Source organism: Vitis vinifera, chromosome 7 (genome assembly GCF_030704535.1).
Source record: "Vitis vinifera cultivar Pinot Noir 40024 chromosome 7, ASM3070453v1".
In the NCBI taxonomy this organism is placed as follows: Eukaryota; Viridiplantae; Streptophyta; class Magnoliopsida; order Vitales; family Vitaceae; genus Vitis; species Vitis vinifera.
The window spans coordinates 30,692,820-30,716,365 of NC_081811.1; the positions used below are offsets into that span (position 1 = coordinate 30,692,820).

The following is a 23,546-nucleotide window of genomic DNA, read 5'->3' on the forward strand; positions in this document are numbered from 1 at the left end:
TGACTTTTCTTGAGATAATTTTTTTTTTCTGCTTTGAAGAGTTATTTTTTCCAATAAAAAAAAAGAAAATTAAATTAATAGGATGTAAGAAAATGAAAAATAAAAATAAAAATAAAAATAGAATGGAGGGTAGTAAAATTGCAAGAAATATGGATAAATACAGAGAGAGACAGTGATAAAAGAACTTGGCTTAGCTTTTTTCTACACGCAGAAAACATTTTCTCACTAACCAAACACCGTCTGAAACAGATACAGTTTTTCTCTTCTCTTTTTTCTTTTCTGGGATTTGTTGGGGTTTGAAATTCGACCCAAACTCTATGAATCAATCAATTCAGAACCCTTCTTCTTCCGCCACATTCCCTCCTCCATGCCTCTCCTCTGCTTCTCGCATCCCCAAATCTTCACTGTAAGTCATTCCCTTTCTTCCTCCCTAATTTTTGGTTTTCTTTTTGTTTGGGTCTGTTTCGATGACGAGAAAATGAAATGAGCTTTATTCAGCTGTTTGGGTTTGTTGGGTTGGGTTTTTTTTATAGTTAGGAAACAAAACGGGAAAAATTGAATGGGATTTGATTTGTGTTTTTCTTTGTTCGGTTGTTTATTTGTTATTTTCGGCGCTTTTCTCGGCACCCAAACATAGGGTTATTGTTTATTGGGTGATGCGGCTTATAAAAGGCCCTTGGTTTTGGAAATATTTACTTGTCATGCCACTGAATTTTTGGGAAAATCAATTTGTGAAGTCTGTGCTATAAATCAGTTTTTCTCGTTTGTTAAATTTTATTTTTTCTGGTTTCTTTAATTGTTTATGGTTCTGTTTAGATTTTTCTAAAAATTTTTTTTTTTTTGGATGAAAAATGAAATAATTCATCTCAACTGAAGCCAAATGATTGGGTCCATTCAAATTTCTATTCCTCATTGAATTTGTTAAATTTTTTTTCTTTTTTTCTTTGTATATGATTTTGTTTAATAAACTCAAAATTCAGTTTCAAAAATTTGTCTTGGGTTATTTTTCAATATATATTTCGTTTCTGATAAATAAAAAAAAAGTTAGAGTCCCTGATTTCAAACTTTCAGTTTGATTCTTTTCCCAGATGGGCCTGTTGACCAATCTCATCCTGGGTAGTTGAAACATTTTTTGCTTCATACCCACTCTTAGTAATGGCTACATAGACACATATGCTCCAAGAACATAAGTCTGTGTCCCATCTTTATTGCATGAAGAAGAAAAATTGTGTTGTTTGCGAGGGACTAGAAAAAATTACTGATTGGATCCATTGAAATGCGCTCTCTTTTCCTTTTACTGTAATACAGCCATATAGGGCTATAAAGGCCTGGAGCATGGACCTTCTTGAACAAGGAGAAAAGCTTTTGTATCTCATGGAGAATATGTCAATAAGTGCAATTAGGCTGAGATTCTGATGGGTTCTAATATTTATTTATTTATTTATTTTCTGATTTTCAGATGGTCAGAAATTTTTAGGTTGTTGGTGTTTATTTAATGAAAGATTGGTTTACGAATTTGTTACTGGAGTGCATCATGTACGGAAGACTCTACAAAAGCTGAGTAGGTTCACCATGAAGATAAAGAACCTAGCTCATAAGTTGCATGTAAACCTATTAAGGACTAGGGATATATGTCATGGGCAGCGAAGGATTGATACTGATCAGTTCAAATTGAATGATAATTGTCAAAAGGTTGACCTCTATTTGGAAATTATAGGGTAGGCTCGCTGTGGTTATAGGTACAAAATTTGAAGAGAAGGTCTACCCCCATAAAACATCAAGCTTTGATAAACTTTAGATGCTCACGTTTTTAAATGCTCCAAGTGTTTGAAGTCATTCAAATTCATGATCTGTGAGTTAAAATTTTCAGCTCATCAGGTCAATATTTTTGAAGGAAGAATTAGATACTTTAAATTTGTTGAAGCCAAAGAGAGTTTATTATCCTTTAGAATAACATTAATTTGGTTGCACTCTTGTTCTGACCTTTCATCACCCTTTTTTTTAATATGACATTTGTGCTTATGAATTTCTAGTGCAAATTTTTCCATGGTTTCTAAGTTTGTTTCTTTGAAAAATAGTGTTGACCCTAATGCATCCATTGCATGCACATTTCAGTTGCTGAAGTTTTAGATAACCTATCTCAGTCAAGACCTTGGTCTAACTATCTTTTGACATAATTGATATGCTCATCTTTCCACTGGTTGGAGTTAGTGAGTTTGGTCGTACTAATAATACAATGAGTTTCATCAAACTCTTGTTCCAAGTGCTCCTAAATATCTATTCAAGTCACCTCAGGGTCAATCTAACAATCAATTCTTTTTTTTTTTTTTTCCCTTTCAATGAATAATCGAACAGTTACAACAAAAGGTCTTCGTCAATGCTTGCATTGTTACATGTTTTCAAAAAATGGACAATTTTCAGTCTTAAGTTATCTTGCTGTTTGACTATTGGAATTTTGACAGTGGAAACCTATAGACATCTTACAACGTTTATTTGTTTGTGACTATGTGTTTTTTCCTTTCCTTTTCTTTTTTTGGTAGGCAACTTTTTTTTCCATCTTTTAATTTTTTTCTTTTTCTTTGGTAAATATGTATTGGAATTTGAAGCCTCCCCATTCCCCATCCCAATCCATTGCCACCTGAGACAGGCCTCAGGGGCCAAAACCATGGCAATATGTGGCTAATATGTGAACTACCTTTCGAATTTGCAAAATCATTTTACCTTTTCATAACTCTATCAACCAGAATATTGGAGTTACTTATTTTCTAGACTATTCCACTGGCTCTGCTGATCTAAAGTCACTAAGCTTAAAGGCCATAATTCAACCTATAACTGAAAATGGTTGCTCTGGACCTGAATTTTTTGGAGATGTTCAAGCCCATCTGACAAATTGATACTTGAAGAAATTATCTTGAGCCAATCTTGTGATGGGTTTTATGACCTTTGTTAGGCTTAATGTGAGATTGATAGGGCTGACACTGACTGGTTGCAGTTTTGATTAAGGACTTGGATTTAGCTTTTATTCATCCTAACTAATGATTACAAATTACTACATCTATGTGCAGTTTTTGTAGTCCCTTCAAATTCTTGTTTGAGGATATCAGTGGCATCATTAATAAAAAGAAGCATATGTTTCTTTATCATTTGCATTTTGTTAAGTTGATTATTGAGAAGGGTGCTTGAATATTCCATTGGAATTGCATTGGTCTATCATGTCTTAGTTTTTGTACATACAAGTTGGTACTGTAAAATAGACACATTACTCTAGGCTTAATACTTTGTTCATTACTTTTTTCGCAATGAACTTAAATGCCTTTGTCAGCCTTTACTGTTGATTATCTTGTATTGCTGTTTTTCTGTTGCCTCAAATAATGTTCTATTACATTCCTAGTGAAAGAAATGAACTTCTAGTTTTTTCTTCAGTGCTATCATAGAGCATAGTTGTAGGTAGATCTTTATTTTTTTACGCCACATGATGTATAGAAGAGTTTAGTATTGGATTTATGAGTTGATGCATTGAATATGATTTTGTATACTTCATGTTCTTTGTTCCCAAAGGCTATTCCCACGGGCAATTTCTACCTCTCAAAGGATATGTCGTTGCATTGGGGTCCAAATGGACGCTTGTGTCAATTCCAATCTTCCAAAAAATTCTGTAGTTGCCAAATATTCCTCAGGATGGTCTGATATACAGTCTTCAAACTTAAAGCAATCACTCAACAAGTATTCCTTGCCACTGAGAGCATTATTGACATCTAAAACTCAAGATGTATCCTCTAAACCTCTTGTTGGTGATGAAAAGATTGGAGTGTTGTTGCTGAACCTGGGAGGTCCAGAGACTCTTGAAGATGTGCAGCCTTTCTTGTTTAATCTTTTTGCTGATCCGGTAATTTTCTGTGTCTTTGATTTACTCCTTCCTTGAGATTTACCATCAGATAGCCACTTTTTGAATGTTATTAAGTATTTTATTGGCCATTATGTTTGCTTTCATCTCTCATAAAAAAAAAAAAAAAAAATGTTTGCTTTCATCAATTTCTTTGTTAGGCGGGTTAGAAAAATTATGAACTATTCTCAGGGCTAATTTGTTTTAGATTTATCTGTTTATTATTGCATGCAAATATTTAAAAAGATGCATGGAACTGGAAAGTGATGTGATGGGATCTGGTTTTGATCTCTAAATATACATTTTGCGGTTGCAAATGTATTTCTCAAGCCCAAGATTACCTTTGATATTAAGTACTGTAATTTTTATGCTAAAAACATAACTTCTATCCTTCTTGGGGAAATGCACGCTGAAGTTATTAATGTGAGAAAACAGCTTAAGTTACCCAATACTCTATCAATGTGGACTTATCTTATTGTTTTGATTCCTTAAATCATTTTCAACTTCCTTTGAATTAATTAAATATCCAGACAGACCAAAGTTTAACCTAAAACTGAAGTTAGAAAAATGGCCTTACAATTGCTTTCACCAATATTACTTTCTATTATTTTCTCAAGTATGTCCAATTCAATGGTAAAAGATTTTATCCTGACAGCAAGAAAAATAAGGTTTTCCATTGTGCTGATATTTTTTTTTTTTGAGTAAAATTTTTTGTCCCCATTGAGACTTGAACTTGGAACCTCCAACAAACCCTCCTCATTCCTTTACCACTCCATTGTGCTGTTCTTGTTTTTATTTTTATTTATTTTTTAATTATTATTATCTCCATACCCAGCTGAGTAAACTCAAGTTACCCAACTTCTTGGATATGACTATAGAATTATGTATTACCAGTTTCTTTCCTGTAAGGCTATATCTTCTGAGTTCTGACAAATCTCATATTTTTTCCTTTTTTTTCCCCTAAAAGAAGTCCCTTTGCTTTCTGATGCAATATGTTTCAATGTTGGGTTCTATAATCTTTTAGGTGAGAATATGTTCTGGAGCTCATCAGGTATTTGATTGAATTAAGTTTTAATTTCCTTTGGCAAATCGTAAACTCAGCTTCCTGGGTTTTCCTTCTTCCCTTTTCCTGAACCTGGGGGAAGAATTTACTACAATATGAAGGATTCTGGAGAAGTTTGTTTCCTTATTTTGTTAGCTCTGAAATAATGACAATAAAGATCATATAATACAACTATAAGTTGAATTAATTGCAATTCGCCATCTCATTTTACTGCACATCTGATGGGTCATTAATATGATCATGTCAATGATTTTGTGGTATATCTTATCCGGTAGACCTTTTGGTTCAAAACAAGCTATTATGTGGTGATACATGTTATGAATGTACATTTCTTGACATTTGTGCAGACTTGTTGACACGTGACTTTATAAATTGAACAGGATATAATTAGACTACCAAGACTGTTCCGGTTTCTTCAGAAACCCTTGGCACAATTCATATCTGTTTTAAGAGCACCCAAGAGCAGGGAAGGCTATGCCTCAATTGGTGGTGGTTCTCCTCTTCGTCGGATAACTGATGCACAGGCATGATTTATTAACATTTTTCATGTGTAAATCATCAACATATTGAGAGAATTTTTTAGTCTTTTTTCTTCTAAGTATCAATATATTGAGAGATTTTAATTTAATGGAATTACAACTCACTAAATTTTGTCTTTCTATGTTCTTTCTTGTTGTTCTAAATGGTAGCTTATCCTTCCTCATACTCTTTTCTTCTCTTGTTTTTTTTTTTTTTTGATAGGCAACTCTTTTCTTCTCTTGTTAATAAAGTTTCCTTTCGTATCCCAATTTTTAGCTCCTGTCTGTTGGTTAACAAGCTCGTCCAAATTCCAGGGATTCAAAAATAAATTTTGACCTGCATTAGAAATGTTTGTTTTTCATTTCCATATCTTTTCTTTCATTGGTGTTGCTGATGTATTGCTCAAAACTTCACACATATCTTTTTTGGTTGGGAGTTTCATCCTATAGCTATTGTTAGTTCATGGCATGATGATCTTGGTACACAGCATTCATAATGGAGTCTTAATGGTTGCTACAAAAATTTTGGATCATGTTAATCTACGGAAACTGTGTCTTGCCTTCGATAACTTACACCTAATATTACTCAAGTATCATGCCACCTTTTGTGATCTTAGAACCTTGCTTACTTCTCTCTACTCTTGTACTCATTTTCTTTGGATTTATTGGTTCCCCCTTGCTCTCCTCATGAGAAGGAAGCAATGCAGCAACACTTTTCTTCATTGTCAACTTATATGGAGTGGATGTCCTAAATCATGAATAGTGTGCCGGTGATGTTCTACCATGATTTCTGGTTCAGGAGTGCCCCTTTCTGTTGAGTTGGCTAAGATGTCAATTTTATTTTTGTCAAAGAAGCAAAGGCATTGCATTATCGATTAGTTCTGCTGTGTGAATCTGTTTATCTTTGTTTCCATTAGAATTGTGCTAGATTGAGATTTTGACATTGGGGAGCCTCCTTCTGTTGCTTATGAACCAAGAATTAATGGCTTGAAGGAGTCACTAGGAGTTGAATCTATTGTAAATTTGACCTATACCAGCGTTGAATTGGTAGTGGTTAGAATATGTAGCCTTCTTGATTGAGTTGATTTACAAGTCATATATGTTCCCTTTTTGAATAATCGGCTTTTAGCTATGCTTTAGAGAAAAATTTTCTAATCAACTGCTAATTCACTTGAAACTATTGGTTCCAATTGGTGTGTGTATGTTTGGTGGCTTGAAACATGAATCCAGTTTTAGTCCATTCCCTCTTTTTCACTCTTTGTGTTCCCATTTTCTTCTGATATTTAGGTTGCATTGGTATGCAGTTTTTGCTTTTTTTCTCTGGGGCTGAAGTTTTGTCATCCTGTGTTGTATTTTATGTGAAGAATAGTCTTTGCTAACTTGAGGACTTGAATATGCCACTTAATGGCTTCAAGTTGTGGTAAATGAAAGCCAGGTCTCTGTTTCTTTAGGTACCATTGATGGGGAATGTAAGAACCTTTTCGCCATATGCAGTAAAACCACTGGAGAGCATGTGATCCTTGTGGCTCTGACCTTTGAAACCTTCTTGACACAAATCCCTATCTTCAATAAGGCTTTCATAAACAGCAGTCTACCCCAAGGCTAATGTGCATATCTTTGGGCCCTCCTATTGGCATGATGTTGATGATGTGGTGTCCTGATGCTAGATGCTTGCTAATGCCAGGAGCCAGCTCTGAGTGCCTTTTTTGCTCCTTGTGCTGTTGTTGATATTGAGTGAAAATCACCTTGTCCTTAGGTATAGAGGGGGGTCGTGATTTGTTGCCCAAAAACTGTCGAAGTTTCAATACTTTGTGGTATTAACATTGGTAGAGAGTGTTGAATGTTCCTAAGGACATGCGTCATTGTCAATGCTCTTAAGCTATGTTAGTGGTTGACCTGCTGATGTTGTTATTAGTTAATCTGGTGCCCAGGAACTTAGGTGTTACTGCTTTACAGGCTCATTTTGGTTTCAATATCCCAGCTAGTTCTATTTGCCACCTCTTCCTCCACTATCTTCTTAGCTTGCCTACTTTGCTCTCACAGTTATGCACTTCTGCCCTCTCCTGCTATGTGGCTGATCTCCTCCGCGTAAGAACCTACATGCAAGGGACCTTTGCAAGCTGTATGAACCTGGAAAATCTCCTTTTATCTTCATTTGGTCTACTTGAATTTATGAGTTTTATCTCACCCTCAAATATTCATAAGACCACAAATTTTGTTTGTCCTTCCTAGTTTTGTATATTTTAAATTCTTTGCTATAGTAGACATATAATTTGTAATGTTATACTGTATTGACATATTCCTGTAACATTTCAAAAAACAAAAAGAATTTAGAATGTCAGATGAATTTGAATTATAGTAGGAATTGGCTGAAATTTGAAATGTTTTCATGAACTGACCAAAATGTTCTCCTATACTCCCAAAAACTAAATTGAAACTTAATCCTTAGTATTTATAAAACATTAAAATTCATTAAGAAAGTCATTTTAACTCCCTTCTACAACCTTAAAAATTTATCCTTGAAAAATTTTAGTGGGACTTTCATTTTTTTTGCCACTGTTTTTCAATTAGCCATATATTTTCAATTCAGGCTGAAGAGTTGAAGAAGAGCCTTTGTGAGAAGAATGTCCCAGCAGAAGTATATGTTGGTATGCGTTATTGGCATCCATTCACTGAAGAAGCTATTGAACAGGTACCTGGTTAAATGCTCTATAATATATCTCCTGGAAAAAAATATTTTCATACGGCCTTATGATGGGCATCGTTTCAGAATGTTGATGAATGTTTACTTTGTAGCCATTTGTTCTTGTATCCAAATGCCATTCTTCTTGTTGGCTTCAGATAACTGTAGCTTGAGAACCTAAATCTGACTAAAAGTTGGCTGAATGAAGTTAATTAAATGACTTTGTATAGTAAATAAAGTAAGTACTTCAAGGGTTAATGGCATTAAGACGTTTGATGAACTTGAGAGTCAAGACCAATCGTTTTAGTAACTCAACGTATTGGCAAACTTCAGAGTGCCATTTGCTGCTGCCCTGTTAGTCTCCAAACCCTGTATAAAGTACTGAAATATCCTCTCCCCTTACCAGGGGTATCTTTGGTTATTTATTTTGACAAGAAACAAAACTTCTATTATATTATATAAAAGAAATACAGAAGAATGAAGTATAAGAAATTCTTCAAAGAGGAAGATGTATATAAGTGTATAAATAAAAGGAACACATAATAGTTGATAGAAATGTTTTTTTAGCTGCTCAACCTAGGGGTTAGTCCACCAAAGCTCAAGAGGCCATAAGATCATCAATGAAGTCAACTAAAGAAGAGGCTCCTTTGTTAGCCAGCATATTGGCTTCTTGACTTTCCAATCTAGACTTAAAATAGATTAATTGTTATCCAATGGGAGGTTTGAAGTCTTGGCTGGAGTCTAGTATGACTCTTGTATGTGCCTTGGCAAGGGCCATGACGAGTTCGATACCTGACACATGTTTTTGAGTTGACTTGGTGTTACATTGGTACAACTCATTTAACTCAACAAAGTTCTTGAGATGCCTCGTTTCTATCAGCTGGTTCACTAAAATTATTATGAGTTAACTCGGATCCATGGCTTCACACCCAAAAAACAATTCAAATTTTCTTAATTATTGTTGGATTGAACTTTGGAGGTGACTGGCCATATTTTGGTGGTGGTGCACCCGCACCCTTCTCCAATCTTCACTTCTTTTTGTCGATTGCCATTGGCACTTGGGATGAAAGGCGGTGCCATCAGTCATCAGAATAGTCTTTCTTTGTTTGGCGGTGAGTCTAGGAACATCTCGATCCTTTCTATTGGTTGATGAAAGTGATGAGAGAACTCCTCTGTTGCTCTGCTTTGCTTTGCTTTGGGAAGTTGGGAATTTTGGAGGAAAGGAGGAAATTGAGAATCTAGTATATAGGAAAGTTAACTGATATGGTATATTTTTGACATTAAAACATGATATTCATAAAATGGTTAGTGCTATATTCATGGTATGTAGTAATTTGTTGATGAAATTAATTAATGCAATCATATATGGTAATTCATTTATGAAATTAATTAAATGATATAATTATATATTAATAAAAGTATTATACTTGTTATAGCAATTTTTAAATGGATGTGGATGTCAATAATCAATAATAATATTATTTAAATTAATTAATTAAAATTTTCAATATAGAATATATACTTTAATTTATTATTATTAATTAAATTGTATAAATATATAATATATAATTCAATATAATAAAATTAAATAATACTATTTTAAAAATCATATAGTTAAATGTTTAATCATTATTAATTATTTTTAATCAATTAAAATTATATAGTTTATGTAATTTAATATAACTGTCAATGTTTGTGTAACTAAACATTTTGCAAAATAATTTAGCTAAATTAGGTAAATTTCAATATAAACATTATCTTAATTGAATTGTTTTAAGCCTTAGAAAATTATCCCATCTTAAAAATGTTTAATTTTATATACATTAATAAATTTATTCATAGCAAATTGGGAGAATAACAAAAATATATAAACATTAACTTTTAAGTCATGCTTTTATGACTATTTAAAAAGTCCTAAATGTGAAAGAAGTTATTTTATTCAATTTTTTGAGTTGATCTAATCTTGTTTATTTTTGTGATAATTGTCAGAGTTTTTTTTTTTCTTTACAATTTTTTTGAGCTTTTTAATTAATCTATTATGCTTATCTCCCAATACTGTTCTAAGGTGTTGAGATCGATGGTGCTTTCAGACCTCCCTAGTTAATGATTGATATTGTGATTTTGAATCATGGTGTAATGTTTGACTAGTCACTTGACTGCAGATCAGTATTTCAGGGTGTGCATCACAATCTAATGTTCTGCTACTTTGCATACAAAATATGTATTAGGTGATGCATGTTATAGTTGCTTGAGATTTTTTACTATTGAAGAACCCTTCTTTTCCTTCTTTTCCCTTTTTTTTTTTGGGTCTATAATAAAAGGTAATTAATTACTGTTTTTGTTTAATCATTCCTTGCGGACTTATGTCCCGAACACTGTGGAGGCTGGGGTTTCTGGCTGACTCTGCAATGTGGTTTACATTTGTGTCTGAATTCTGATCAAGCTCTTTTTGTTAGGCGTTTCCTATCATAGTTCATGATTGCCTATCAAAAACATTTTTGTCCAAATATTGATGCCCTCTCATTCTGCTTGGCTTCTCTAGTACCAAAAATTTAATTCAAATGATTATGACCTATCTGCTTTGGTAATCAACTTGTTGGCTTCTAGCATTTGTCAAATTCCTAGCTTGATATATGACTTGAAATTCATGGATTTTGCTGATTGTTTTTCTTTGTCAGATAAAAAGAGATGGAATTACAAAGCTTGTTGTGCTTCCTCTTTATCCACAATTCTCGATATCAACTAGTGGTTCAAGCCTCCGACTATTGGAGAATATATTTCGGTGAGGAATGAATACATGATGCTGTCTTGTTATCATGCTCCAAAATGGCAATCTGACATCAGTGCGTCTTGTTTGATTGGATCCTTAGGGAGGACGAATATTTAGTTAACATGCAGCACACTGTAATACCTTCCTGGTACCAGCGTGAAGGTTACATAAAGGCCATGGCTGATTTGATTGAAAAGGAGTTAGAAAAATTTGACAACCCTGAGAAGGTATTATATGTTCTAATGCTTCTATATCTTTCTTTCCTTGAATTTGGTTAAGTTGTGATGTTGCTGCTTTATTGCTTTGTTTTTTGAAAACATGTGAGAGTATCTGGGTAAATTAAAGTTCACATCCCCAATGTTTTTATACCTAAACTTGTTAAGAACATGAAACCAAAACAATTTGATAGGGAGGTTTGATCCTATGCCCCTCTATATGGGAATTAAGCTAGCTATTGTCTACCATGAAAAATAGAATTTCTTTTTTTCTTTTTGCACAATGATACTGGTAAAATAAATGAAGACCCTTCCTAGGATTTGGTTTTTGGGTGGAAGATGAACTTTTTTGAGGTCAAATTGATGCTAAAATTCTGTTCAAGATATGCATGACAAAATAATTTCTTCACCTGATATTGCAGTTTGTCCTTAAAATAAGTACTTTGTTTTTTTTTTTTTTTTTTTTGCTTTTGAAACTGATGCAGCATTCTAAAAATTGGGTTCTTGACCCAAGCAAAGAAATTAAGTCCCACTTTCTCCTTTTCAGCATGGTGCTCAGTGTTGTTAAAGGCTCAAAGCAAGCTGGTGCACTAATATATCTTATATTCTAGGTGCAAGGGGCAAATGCACATGTGCCCAAGCAAAAGGGGTTCCAAAAATAATTCTGTTACCCAAATAGGAAATGAAGTAGAACATTATTTACTTTTAGTGTTTAATTGAAAATTAGACACACATCCATGAGCATCGAGTTTTGGAGCATATAGGAAAGCATTGCACATTAGGGCACCTATGATAACACTTAATGTGATTGTCAATTTCTGGTTGCTCCTCTAAAAGCTTCTCTTTGTTTTTCTATTTTTACATGGTCTGGTGTTCCTGTTCTCTCTGTTATTTCTCAGCAAGCATAATACAAAATTTTTATTTTATAGGTGGTCATATTTTTTAGTGCTCATGGGGTGCCTCTTGCGTACGTTGAAGAAGCTGGTGATCCCTACAAGGCTGAGATGGAGGAATGTGTAGATTTGATAATTGAAGAATTGGAAAAGAGAAAGATAAATAATGCATATACACTTGCTTACCAGGTACTTTCTCCTGTAGTAATCTTATTTCAAAACTAATTAATTTCTATCATTAGTTTATAAATGTCCAATAACAAGATTAACTTGAAAGATGAGATAAATAGCATATAAACTTAGGTTTAATGGAGAAAGGGGGATCTCGACTTCTTATGATAATTTTTCTGCTTTTTACACTATAAAAGATGAGTTTTGGGGAGAAGTGGATTGGTTGGATAAAGTGGTGCATTTCTATGGCAAGGTTCTCTATCCTTGTTAGTGGCACCTTGTTTGGCTTTTTTCAAAGTTCTAGGGGTTTGAGACAAGGGGACCCTTGCTCGCCTTATTTATTCTTGATTGCTATGGAGGCTCTTAGTTGCCTCCTCAAGAGGGCTGTGAGTGGTGGCTTTTTATTGGGTTGTAGGGTGAGGGGATGGGGCAACGTAGGGGTTCAAATCTCCCATTTATTGTTTTGTTGATAATACTCTAGTCTTCTATGAGACTTCACAAGAACAAATGACTTATTTAAGTTGGTTGCTAATGTGGTTTGAGGCCATTTTAGGTTGAGAATTAATTTGGATAAAAGCAAGTTATTACTAGTAGGGAGGGTGGAGAACTTAGATGATTTGGTCCTAGATTTGGTTGTTAGTTGGGTATTCTTCCTTCCTATTACCAGGGTCTTCCTTTGGATGCCCTATTTAAATTTGTTTCAGCTTTGGACGGGGTATAGGAGAGGTTCCGTAAAAGGTTGATCATATGGAAAATGCAATATATCTCTAAAGGAGAGAGAATTACTTTGATTTGAAGCACCGTTTCTAGTATGCCTATTTACTTTATGTCCTTGTTGTCCATTCCAAGGTTGGTTAAATTGAGATTAAAGTGAATTTAGAGGGACTTTCTTTGGGGTGGGGCTCTTGTGCAGAACCTCATTTAGTAAGGTGGGTGATTGTTTGTTTAGATGAAAGGAAGAGTGGTTTGGGCATTAGATGTTTTTTAGCGCTTCTTTTGTAAATAGTGTTGGTACTTTGCTGATGAAAGGGGAGCTCTTTGGAAGCAAGTCATCAATGAGAAGTATGGGGAAGTAGAAGGGGGGTGGCACTCTCGTGAAGTGAGGGAGGGTTATGGTGTTGGGTTATGGAAAGTCCTTAGGAAGGAATATGAACTTTTGAGTAGTAGAATTTCGTTCTTAGTGGGTAATAGTAGAAAGGTGAGGTTTTGGAAGGATGAGTGGTGTGGAGATGATCTGTTTTGTGTTGTTTTCCCTTCTTTATTTGTCTTAGCTATTTCAAAAGAGGTGTGGGTGGGCAATGTTTGGGACTTGTTGGTTGAAGGGAGTAGTTGGAACCTTTGTCTTTCTAGGCCTTTCGATGATTGAGAGCTGGAAACTGCGGAGATTCAAGAGAAGAGGGTGTCTAGGTATGTGGAAGTTAGGGTGCTTTAAACAAAGTCAAAGAGTGGAAAGTTTTCTGTCAAATCCCTTTTATGCTGCCCTGGAGCTAGGATCTTTAGTCCCCTTTTCGATGAGTGTCATTTGGAGATCTTGTGTGCCTCTTAAGGTGGGTTTTTTTGCCTAGGAGGCGACATGGTGAAAGGCTTCAACTTTGGATCAAGTTCAAAGAACGGGAGGGGGAGGGGGAGGGGGTTAAGCAAATAAATGTTTCCTTTGCCACAACGAAGAAGAATCCATTAACCACATTCTTGTTCACTATGTAAAGACTATGGTTCTATGGTAGTTGCTTTTTGCTCTCTTTGGTGTCTTCGGTCCTTCCCTTGATGGCTAGAGAGACTCTTCTTGGTTGGCAAGGCTCCTTCATAGGCAAGAATTGCAAAAAGGCATGGAAGACAACTCCATTATGTATTTTTGGAGGGTTTGAAAGGAAAGAAACATAATTACTTTTGAAAATGAGGAGCTTTCAATTCAAAGGTCAAAAAACTCTTTTGTTTGTAATTTGTGGTCTTGGACTGAGTTGTTTATAGATGACAGTCCGTTATCTTTAATCAATTTCTTTGATTGGTTAGGCTCTAGGTGAGGGTGTTGTTGTTTTTTGTAGCCCCTCTTTGCTTTTAGTTTTGCCTTTAGGTGACTGATGTATACTTCTCGTATGCTCAAGGATGCTCTTTTGGGGCCCATTTTTTTATGTTTTTTTTTTTTAATATATACACTTTTATTTTACCTATAAAAAAATTTTAAAATTAGAAGACAGTAAAAGCCATTAGCCAAAAATAATTATTGAACATTAATATTATTATAACTTATGCTTAACAAGGTCAATGATCAACCATTCTTCAAACATTTTTTCAAGGGTGTGTTTAAGTTGGCCTGATATGCCTATAAAAAAAGAGTTTGTCTGGTGTTATGCTTATAGCTTTTAGAGGTTTTGTTGTTAGTCCATTAAGCAGTGTGATTATGGCTTATTCTAAGCTAGTAGGCTGTAGATTGGCAATTGAGGCTTTAGATTATTGCCTTGTTGGAAGATTGATGGAAAAAAAGACAACGGAATTACTATTTTTTGAGTACAAGAGGATGCAACTATTGTTACCTCATTGGTTCTCAGGATAAGAGGAAAGTATGATGTCGAGATGCATCAATTTGGAAGATTTTATATGTTTTGAGACATGAGATGCTCTTTTTGATGGAGATCTATATCCAGCAATGAGGTAGTAGATGTTTAGTAAAGACAGGTGTTTAATTGCTAGAGGCATTTTTTTGGAGACTGACTTCCTCTTTGTATATTTAAATGGGCCTACAATGCCCATGCCAGTAGCTGGGGTGTTGTATTCTCAGATTTCTTTGGGATTGTGAGGATGCTTGCTTGTAATTTTTCTCTTGCTTATCTTGAAGGATAGCTTTTCTATATTCTCAATTTCTTTCTACTTTGTAATAGATTGTCTTCTCTTAAAAACAAAAGTCGGTGAGAAGACAGAAATGTTTTGAAAGTATTTAGGTTCCTGATTTGAGTCCCAGCAGGGACCAAGTCACTCAATTTCTTTTGAGGGATATAAGGACTGAATTTTTATGGATATGGCCTTTGTCCGCCATGTTGGGTTTAAACCGAAAAACTGAGGTAATACTCATTTGCTGATCATGATGCCTAAATTCATTCTAAATTGAATCTTAGTTCCAATGTGGAATGATTTAAAGATTGAAATAATTTGATCTTTCTTTCATGAAGTAGGTCTGGTCATTTTCTGCAGAAATAATGTACTTATATGCGTTCATAATGAGAATAACAATTTCTATTTTACACTTTCTTTTATTTTTCACTGGTTTTGCTATCATTTTCTTGTCTGATTCATAGATGCGTGTTATTATCATGGTTGCCTGGTTGTCAACATTGTTTATCATGTCAATTGGTTCCGAATGTTCTTGCAGAGTAGAGTTGGGCCTGTTGAATGGTTGAAACCCTATACAGATGAGACAATCATTGATCTTGGGAAGAAAGGAGTAAAAAATCTTCTTGCTGTGCCTATTAGGTACTTAATGTTATAACAATCCAGTATTGCAGCAATTAATTTACATAATGCTTACTTGGTTATTGAAGCTTTTGTGGTATTTAATCACAGTTTTGTAAGCGAGCATATTGAAACTCTTGAAGAAATTGATGTTGAATACAAAGAGTTAGCTCTAAAATCTGGTATAGAGAAATGGGGACGTGTTCCTGCACTAGGATGTGAACCCACTTTCATTTCAGATTTAGCAGATGCTGTGATTGAAAGTCTCCCATATGTAGGAGCAATGGCAGTTTCAAATCTTGAAGCTCGACAAGTAAGCTTTATAACTGTCTGTTCTAAATTATGGCTCCCTAGTGAAATCTGCGTGCATAAAAGGTCTGTGTTAATATTGAAGGACACATGCACACACTAAGTGTCTGTGTGTGCATTAACACCAATAATCGGTTCTATGATTGAATTAATTTATTTAAAACATGAACTGGTATCATCGAGTGTTAATTTCTAGGTAATAGCTAATTGCAAGCTGGTGGTAGTTTATATATCTTCTGAATAGTAAATGTTGCAGTATATTTGTGTCTTTTTCTTTTTCTTTTTCTTTTTTAATTACTCCTTTGTTCTTTTGTTTTTATGCGTTTTGGCATTCATTGTGGAGAATAAACACCTGACCACAAATTTCAAATAATTTGAAACATCAGTTTGATAGCCGGGTTTGGGTTCTTTTGGAGAAATGGCTTTCTATTCTCTATCCAAAATCTAGTAAAGCAACATATGCTTATTACCCTTAGGTCATGTTTCATACGCATGAATAGGGAGTGAGAATGGATATCTCATTCATTTTCTCATCCATTCCCATGTTTGGATAAGTCAAGTAAAGACGGGAATGAAATCAAGAATGATTCCAAACAAAATGAAATTTCACTTATAAGTGGAATTTAAATTCATCCTCTAGTAGGAGGTATTTTGATTTCCTAGTGCAAGTTATTTTTAAAAATAATTTTCAAAAATTAAAAAATCAAAAACTTTTTTGGATAAATTATTTTTAAAAATATTTTTATTTAGATTTTGTAAAAAAGAAAAAAAAAATTGCAAATGCCATTTATGTAATATAAACTAAATTTATTTCAAGTCTTATTAAAAATAAAAATAATTTTATAATTATAAATAAATTAAAAAAATAAATAGTTTTTAATAAAATATGAATATTAATATTATAATAAAATCAAAAATTATATTTTTTTTGTAAATATAAAAAAAATATGGATATTAACATCTTACTAAAGCATAATTGATTTATTTTGTTTTAAAATAAATAATAATAAATTAAAATTAATTATTGCTAATACTATTTTATTTTAAATGGATTTAAAAACAAGCAAAGCTTAATTTTTTAAGGTATAAATGAGTCAAAATTTTCATTGCATGCATACCTTTGGTACTCAATTAAGGACATGATATTCTAAAGTTTTTTATTTAATCTCTAAAATTTTTGTATTTAATCTATAATTAGTTGACCAATTTTTTGAATTTCAAATTATTCTAAAAAATTAGAAGATTCATTAAAGAATTTAAAACACTAATTGTGTCTATTAATTTTTGTAGTCATTATGTATATTTTTGAGTTTCAAATTATTTTAAAAATTTTTTAAACTTAATACTTTGTTTTTAAAAATTGTTTTCTGAGAACAACAATCAAATAGGATATAAATCTTTAAAAACAAATTTGTTTTTAAATCACATCAAAATAGTTTTTTATTATTTAGCAAAAAACACTCTCAAATATTTTTTTTTTTAAATGAAAATAAAAAATTACTTTAAACTATGCATGGTGTGAGTTTTTTTTTTCTTTTTTTTAATAATTTTTGTAACATTGAAATTGAAAACAACATCCAAATTTTAGAATTGGAATCACCAATCTCATTCCTATTCAAGGAGGAACAAGATTGAAAAGAAAATATTCATTCCATTCCTTATCCCCATGTACCAAACATGGCCTTAAAGTGTGCTGAAGATTCATTTTATTTAATGGGCTAAGAATCTATGTCTATGAATAGGCCATTTGTATTTTGTTTTTTTCTATATTTTTCATTTTTGAATTACTTCCATTTGTTTTATGTAACTTTGACCATTTTGTTCATGTTTTTCAAAACTTCAGTAGTTTTGAACTTTGGTAAAGTTGGATAGTCTAGAGCCTGGAACTTCACTAGTCATGCAAAAAGGAAAATTAGTGTGTTGCTGTATTGCCTTATTGTGATTATGTGTGAGGATTCAGAGATTCAAAATGGCCTTCGGTTTGGTAGCATTGAAACAAAGACTACAGGTAATATGAATTTCCTCATGATTTTGGACTACTATTAGTGTGTTCATCTCTTGAAAGAAGAGATCTAATGAATAGCATCCCACAAATTATGTGAACCTTGTCATGGTTTACCACTTTTCCCTTAGACTGGAACTGTACTACGATTTGTACCTGAACTGTACACCTATTTGTACCCAGTCATTGAAGGATGTGAATGCCTTTCTAAAGCTACTAAACCATGCTGGGTTCAACATACTAGTATTAGGAATATGGCATCCATGAGCTTTGGCGTGGCCATGATTTTATTGAAGGGGGATTACAACCGTATGTTGAGTAACTAATTTTTCTAAAGGCTTAAGCTACTAGGAATTGGGTCCACAATATATATCATGGTCTCTAACATTCTCCCTCTCATGTGCATCTCCATACCCACACATTGAGAGATAGACAAGCTTGTAGGGAAACAAGTAAGGATAGTCTGCTTTTGACTTGCATGTGGGCTTAATAAAGTGGGAAAAGAAACTTGTGGCGAGATTCAAACTCGTGACCTCCTGCTAAATGAGGCTTTGATACTATATGCAAATTTTGAATATATTTTTTTTATTTCATCTTGGAAATTGTACAATATGTCAATTACATATTATATACAAGGAGAGAGTTTTGCTGTAAGTGGAGAGAGAATTCAATGCAATCGAGTTCCCTCCACATCTCTTCTCCTGCTTTATTTTAGAGATCTAAATGCACAGAAACAACTTAAAATTAGAGCAAATCATATCAAAATGTTGTACTTAAATGAATAGGAAGCCCATCCACACTGAAGTTTTGAGTCCTCTATCTAAGATTTCTATGTTGGTAATTGCATAACTTAATAAATTTTCTTGAGACATTCCAAAGTTTTGGCAAATGCACTATAGATGATTGTATTGTACAGACAGCTTGTCTCACTATTCTCCTATCATTGTTTTTTCTTTAAAACTATGCTCTTCTGTGATTTTGTACTCTAAAAGAAAATAGCTGTTAGTCATTTTCTTTGTTTATCAAAAAAGAAAAAAAAAATGTTGGTGCCCATGCCCATTTCGTATACCGAAAGAAAATACTCGTATTGTTACTTGTGTTTTGTTCCTTACTGAAAAAGTAGTTTGTGTTCATTTCGTGCTTACCCTATGATTTTGTATACTGAAAGAAAATAGTTGTACTGTAATATTCTTTGTTTCTTATTTAAAAATTAGCTGTGCCCATCTTGTGCTTACCCTATGATTTTATATACTAAAAGAATATAGTAGTATCTTTTATGATTTCTTCGCCTACTTTGTGGCCCAGTATATGAAAGCTTATGGATTTTTCTTCTGCAGTCTCTTGTTCCACTGGGCAGTGTGGAAGAGCTATTGGCAGTGTATGATTCACAGCGCAGGGAGCTACCAGCACCTGTGACGGTTTGGCAATGGGGTTGGACAAAAAGTGCCGAAACATGGAATGGAAGAGCAGCTATGCTGGCTGTGCTCGTCTTATTGGTACTAGAAGTGACCACTGGAGAGGGGTTTCTGCACCAGTGGGGCATACTGCCCTTGTTTCGTTGAATGAGTTACCGAATTTTCCACACAAACATATTAATGAAATGTAAATTTCTATCCTTTTCCTAGTTTCTTTTCATAATAAGATGTTTTCACTCACACGACTAGCAATTTCCTGTACATCTGTAGAAGGAAATGTCGAGGCATACGGCCATACTCACATGGGCTGAGTTGGTGTTTGTTTGGAAAGAAAATATATGTATTATATATATTTTACGAGTCTCTGGTTCGATATGATCTTTACTCATCCAATGTAAGGACAAAAGACATTAGCTCTATCTTAAACCTATCGTTTCTTCAATTCTTCTTTTCTTTACTATCCAATACTTCACTGTGTTTTGTGCATTTCGACATTGGTGTGTTTTGTTTTCTATTTTCTTAGCAACCAAACGCCTTCTTAAGTTTACCATAGTCTTCTTATACTTGACATTGGAGCATTTGCTTTTCTATTTTCCTAGCAAACAAACATCTTTTTAGGGGTTCTTAAATTTACCGGTTTTCTCATGCTTGGACATTGGCGTTGTGTACTTCATTTTTCATTATCTTCTCTTAACAGTGACTTTGGAATCAAGAGTGTTTTTTTCTTTCCTTGTTTCCCCTAATTTTCTTGGAATCTAAGTTGGCCTTTTGATTCCCCCTACCCCCCAGATTCCTTCGCAGTCAAACATGCCGGAATTAAGATTCATCGTTCACTCATTTGTAATGATTAAATCATTTTATTGGCAACAAAAAGCCTCTTTTTTGGGCTTTTAAATTTTTTTCTTCAAATACTTTGGAATCAAGAGTTTTGTTTTTTTTTTTTTTTTTTGCCTAATTTTCTGGGAACCTGAATTTTTTTCCCCTGCTTCCATTTTAGCAATCAAACATTTTGGATCCAGATTTATTGGATATTTCGTTTGTAATGTTTCAATTTTTATTTTTTTATTTTTTATTATTTTGGATCATTTTTCTAAGATCCTGACACCCTTTTCATGCTCTTCATTTTTTGAAAAAAAAAAAAAATCTTTCTTTTATTTCTTGACAAGCAAACTATGAATTTTTCTTGGTTATATTTGGTTTTTAGAAAGTATTAAAAAAAAAAAAAGGGCTTAAGAAAATAATTTCTTTCATGTTTAGTTTCATTATAGAAAGTACAAAAGATAATTAAATATAATTAGAATTAATTAGAAATAAAACTATTTAATCTTTAATAGAAAAGAAAAATAAGTGAAATGAGTTTGAAGTATTATATAAAAAATAATTTATTAATTCGAAATCTCATTTTAATTTTTTTTTTAACTTTTTTTTTCTTCTACTTTTTCTTTCTATATTTTTTCCTCTAGTGTTTTGTGAACCAAACTATCCTTTATATATTTGTAGGATCAGGACACTTTGTCCATACTCTTAAATCTTTACTCTTGTAGTTCTTTATTTTCTTCTATTTATTGAAAAGCAAAATATAGGGAAGGGAGTTTTAATACTAATTAGGATAGACATCACCATTGATTGAGATATTCTTTTTGAGTTGCTTTTCTAACCACACTAGGGAGGTCTAAGATCTTGAATTGGGGTTTTTCTTGACAAATAAAAAATAAAAAATAAATGCAATATAAAATTGTGGTTAAACACTTATCATCAAGGACCACCCTTGTTAATCCCCTTAGATCTTAGCAATGGAAGCAAAATGACATTTAGAACAATTTTAGGATCTAGATTTATAGATTAGAAGTGCTTACCAAGGTCTTGATGTTTCCATATTGATTCTTCGAGGTGAAGAATGTGATAATAGCCATTACAGATCTCACAATAAGTGTTCCACCCATCCTTGAGTCTTAGCGCTCTAATGGTGGAAATCTCTAGAGGTTGGAGGCTAGGGTTCTATCTCTAGACATATAGGAGAATGACAAAAAAAAAAAAAATCTAAAGCCATAACTCCTAAAGGGGTATTGTATTTATAGCTTTCCATGGGCTTAAGTGACTTGTACCCTCTTTGAGTAATCTACCAAAAAAAAGTTCTTAATTAATTAATTAATTAACCCAAGAAGACTTTAATTAATCAATTAACTCAATCTAGGATTATCATTCACTTACTTTTGTCTAACCTTATGTATTTGTCAAAATGCCCTTACACACGTAAGTGAACCAAGAACCAATCTAACCCTCATAAATCATGTCATTAAAGTATATGAGCTCGAGTAGGGACTATTGGGACCCATAGGATAATATTGACTCTCTCAAAATCCAATTCTGAAGTTGACTTAACATCTATTGTATGTATATATATTACAATGAGATACAAAATACTTGGGTTTTAGACATGTTATCCACTGTATTCAATCTCCTTATGAACTAGTATTTGTAATCTAATAAAGTAAAAGTTATTAACCTCTCAAGATTACCTCCACCATCCTTGAGTTATTTTCATATTTTGTGATCAACTAACATGTCCTATCTCATAAGAGCATATGTCAAATTCCACTTAAGGAATTATTGTGACAATAGATTTCATAATTACATGTTCTTAAGATCACCTAAGGGAACACATTGTCTCAAAGTCCATGAGATATCAGGTGCCTTTGTTGAGAATACTTGTTGCTACCGACTTTCATCAATAGTGACTCAATTCATGAGGAATATATAATTACTTTAGGATCTCACATGTAGGTTCAAACCATTACTAAAGTTATAACAGATAATCACTCAAGTTTTGTGATGACAAGTAATAAATACTATTTCTTGAATTTTTATTTACTTTTAAATTTTGAATTATTTATCTTGATAACTTATGTAAATTTATTATCTACAATATCATATAGGGAGGTTGTTAGAATTAAAGCGTTCACATTTGTATTGGACACCATGTGTTGCACATTGCCTTGACTTGATGTTGGAAGATATTAGAAAGCTACCAAACATCAAGAGGACATTGGAGAGGGCTATATCACTAAATGGGTATATTTATAATCGCTTAGGGCTATTCAACATGATGAGGCGGTTTACTAGAGAAAGGGAATTGCTTAGGCCTGTTAAGACTTGGTTTGCAATTGCTTTCATCACATTATCACGATTGCATGAACAAAAAAACAACTTGAGAAAGATGTTTACAAGCTCAGATTGGTTAGATAGTAAATGGGCAAAAGAGCATAAGGGGAAAACTATAGCCAACATAGTTCTAATGCCTTCATTTTGGAACACTATTGTGTTTTTCTTAAAGATTTCGGATTCCCTAGTTTGTGTGCTTCGTTTAGTTGATGGTGAAAAAAAAAATCCTATGGGATACATCTATGAGGCCATGAATAGAGCTAAGGATACAATTGTGAGAAGTTTTAATGGAAATGAAGAGAAGTATAAAAAAATCTTCAACATCATTGATAAGAGGTGGGAAATTCAGCTTTATCGGCTTTTGCATGCAGCAGGGTACTTTTTGAACACGAAATTCTTCTATGATAAACCAAAAATAGAACATGATGCAAAGATTATGAGTGATTTGTATAAATGCATCTTAAGGCTAACAAGAGACCCTACTAAGCAAGAAAAAGTTGTGGTCGAAGTGAGTTTGTACACAAATGCCCAAGGACTATTTGGGAATGAGTTAGCTATTAGGACAAGGAAGACTAGAGCACCAGGTTAGTTATTTAGTTTTGTTTATTTAAATTATTAGATTGTATTTTTGCTAAAATAGGTGAATTATTTCACTAAATTGTTAATATCTATACTACAGCTGAATGGTGGGCTGCATATGAAGCTTCAGCTCCAAATTTGCAAAGGTTTGCAATGAAAGTCCTCAACTTAACATGCAGTGCATTAGGTTGTGAACAAAATTGGAGTATCTTTGAAAATGTAAGTGACAAAAATAATTACAAGGAATAGTCTAATAGAGTCTTGAATGTAACTTAAAAGTTAAAACTTTAAAATATATTTATGAGCTTATGAATTTTTGCAGATTCATAACAAGAGGAGAAATAGGTTAGACCATCAACGCTTGAATGATTTGGTATACATTAAGTATAATCGAGCCTTGAAGAGAAGATGTAATGAACGTAACACCATTGACCCAATT

At 33.2% G+C, this 23,546-nt stretch overlaps 1 protein-coding gene across 1 annotated transcript; it reads left to right on the top strand.

Moving 5' to 3' along the window:
- Nucleotides 1-132: 132 nt before the first annotated feature.
- LOC100254236 (ferrochelatase-2, chloroplastic) lies at nt 133-19,808 on the top strand. Its single transcript, XM_002271891.5, has 10 exons — nt 133-406; nt 3,559-3,886; nt 5,327-5,470; nt 8,055-8,156; nt 10,826-10,929; nt 11,018-11,144; nt 12,062-12,214; nt 15,561-15,661; nt 15,752-15,953; nt 19,289-19,808. The coding sequence occupies exons 1-10, from the start codon at nt 318-320 to the stop codon at nt 19,511-19,513; spliced, it is 1,575 nt and encodes a 524-aa protein (XP_002271927.2). The 5' UTR covers nt 133-317; the 3' UTR covers nt 19,514-19,808.
- Nucleotides 19,809-23,546: the final 3,738 nt, after the last annotated feature.

Bases quoted from the DNA above. Each gene is read 5' to 3' on its own strand.
- LOC100254236 (XM_002271891.5), top strand. From the start codon at position 318: ATGAATCAATCAATTCAGAACCCTTCTTCTTCCGCCACATTCCCTCCT. The intron at 15,662-15,751 runs GTACTTAATGTT...ATTTAATCACAG, and splicing joins CTTCTTGCTGTGCCTATTAG to TTTTGTAAGCGAGCATATTG. The intron at 15,954-19,288 runs GTAAGCTTTATA...TTTCTTCTGCAG, and splicing joins CAAATCTTGAAGCTCGACAA to TCTCTTGTTCCACTGGGCAG.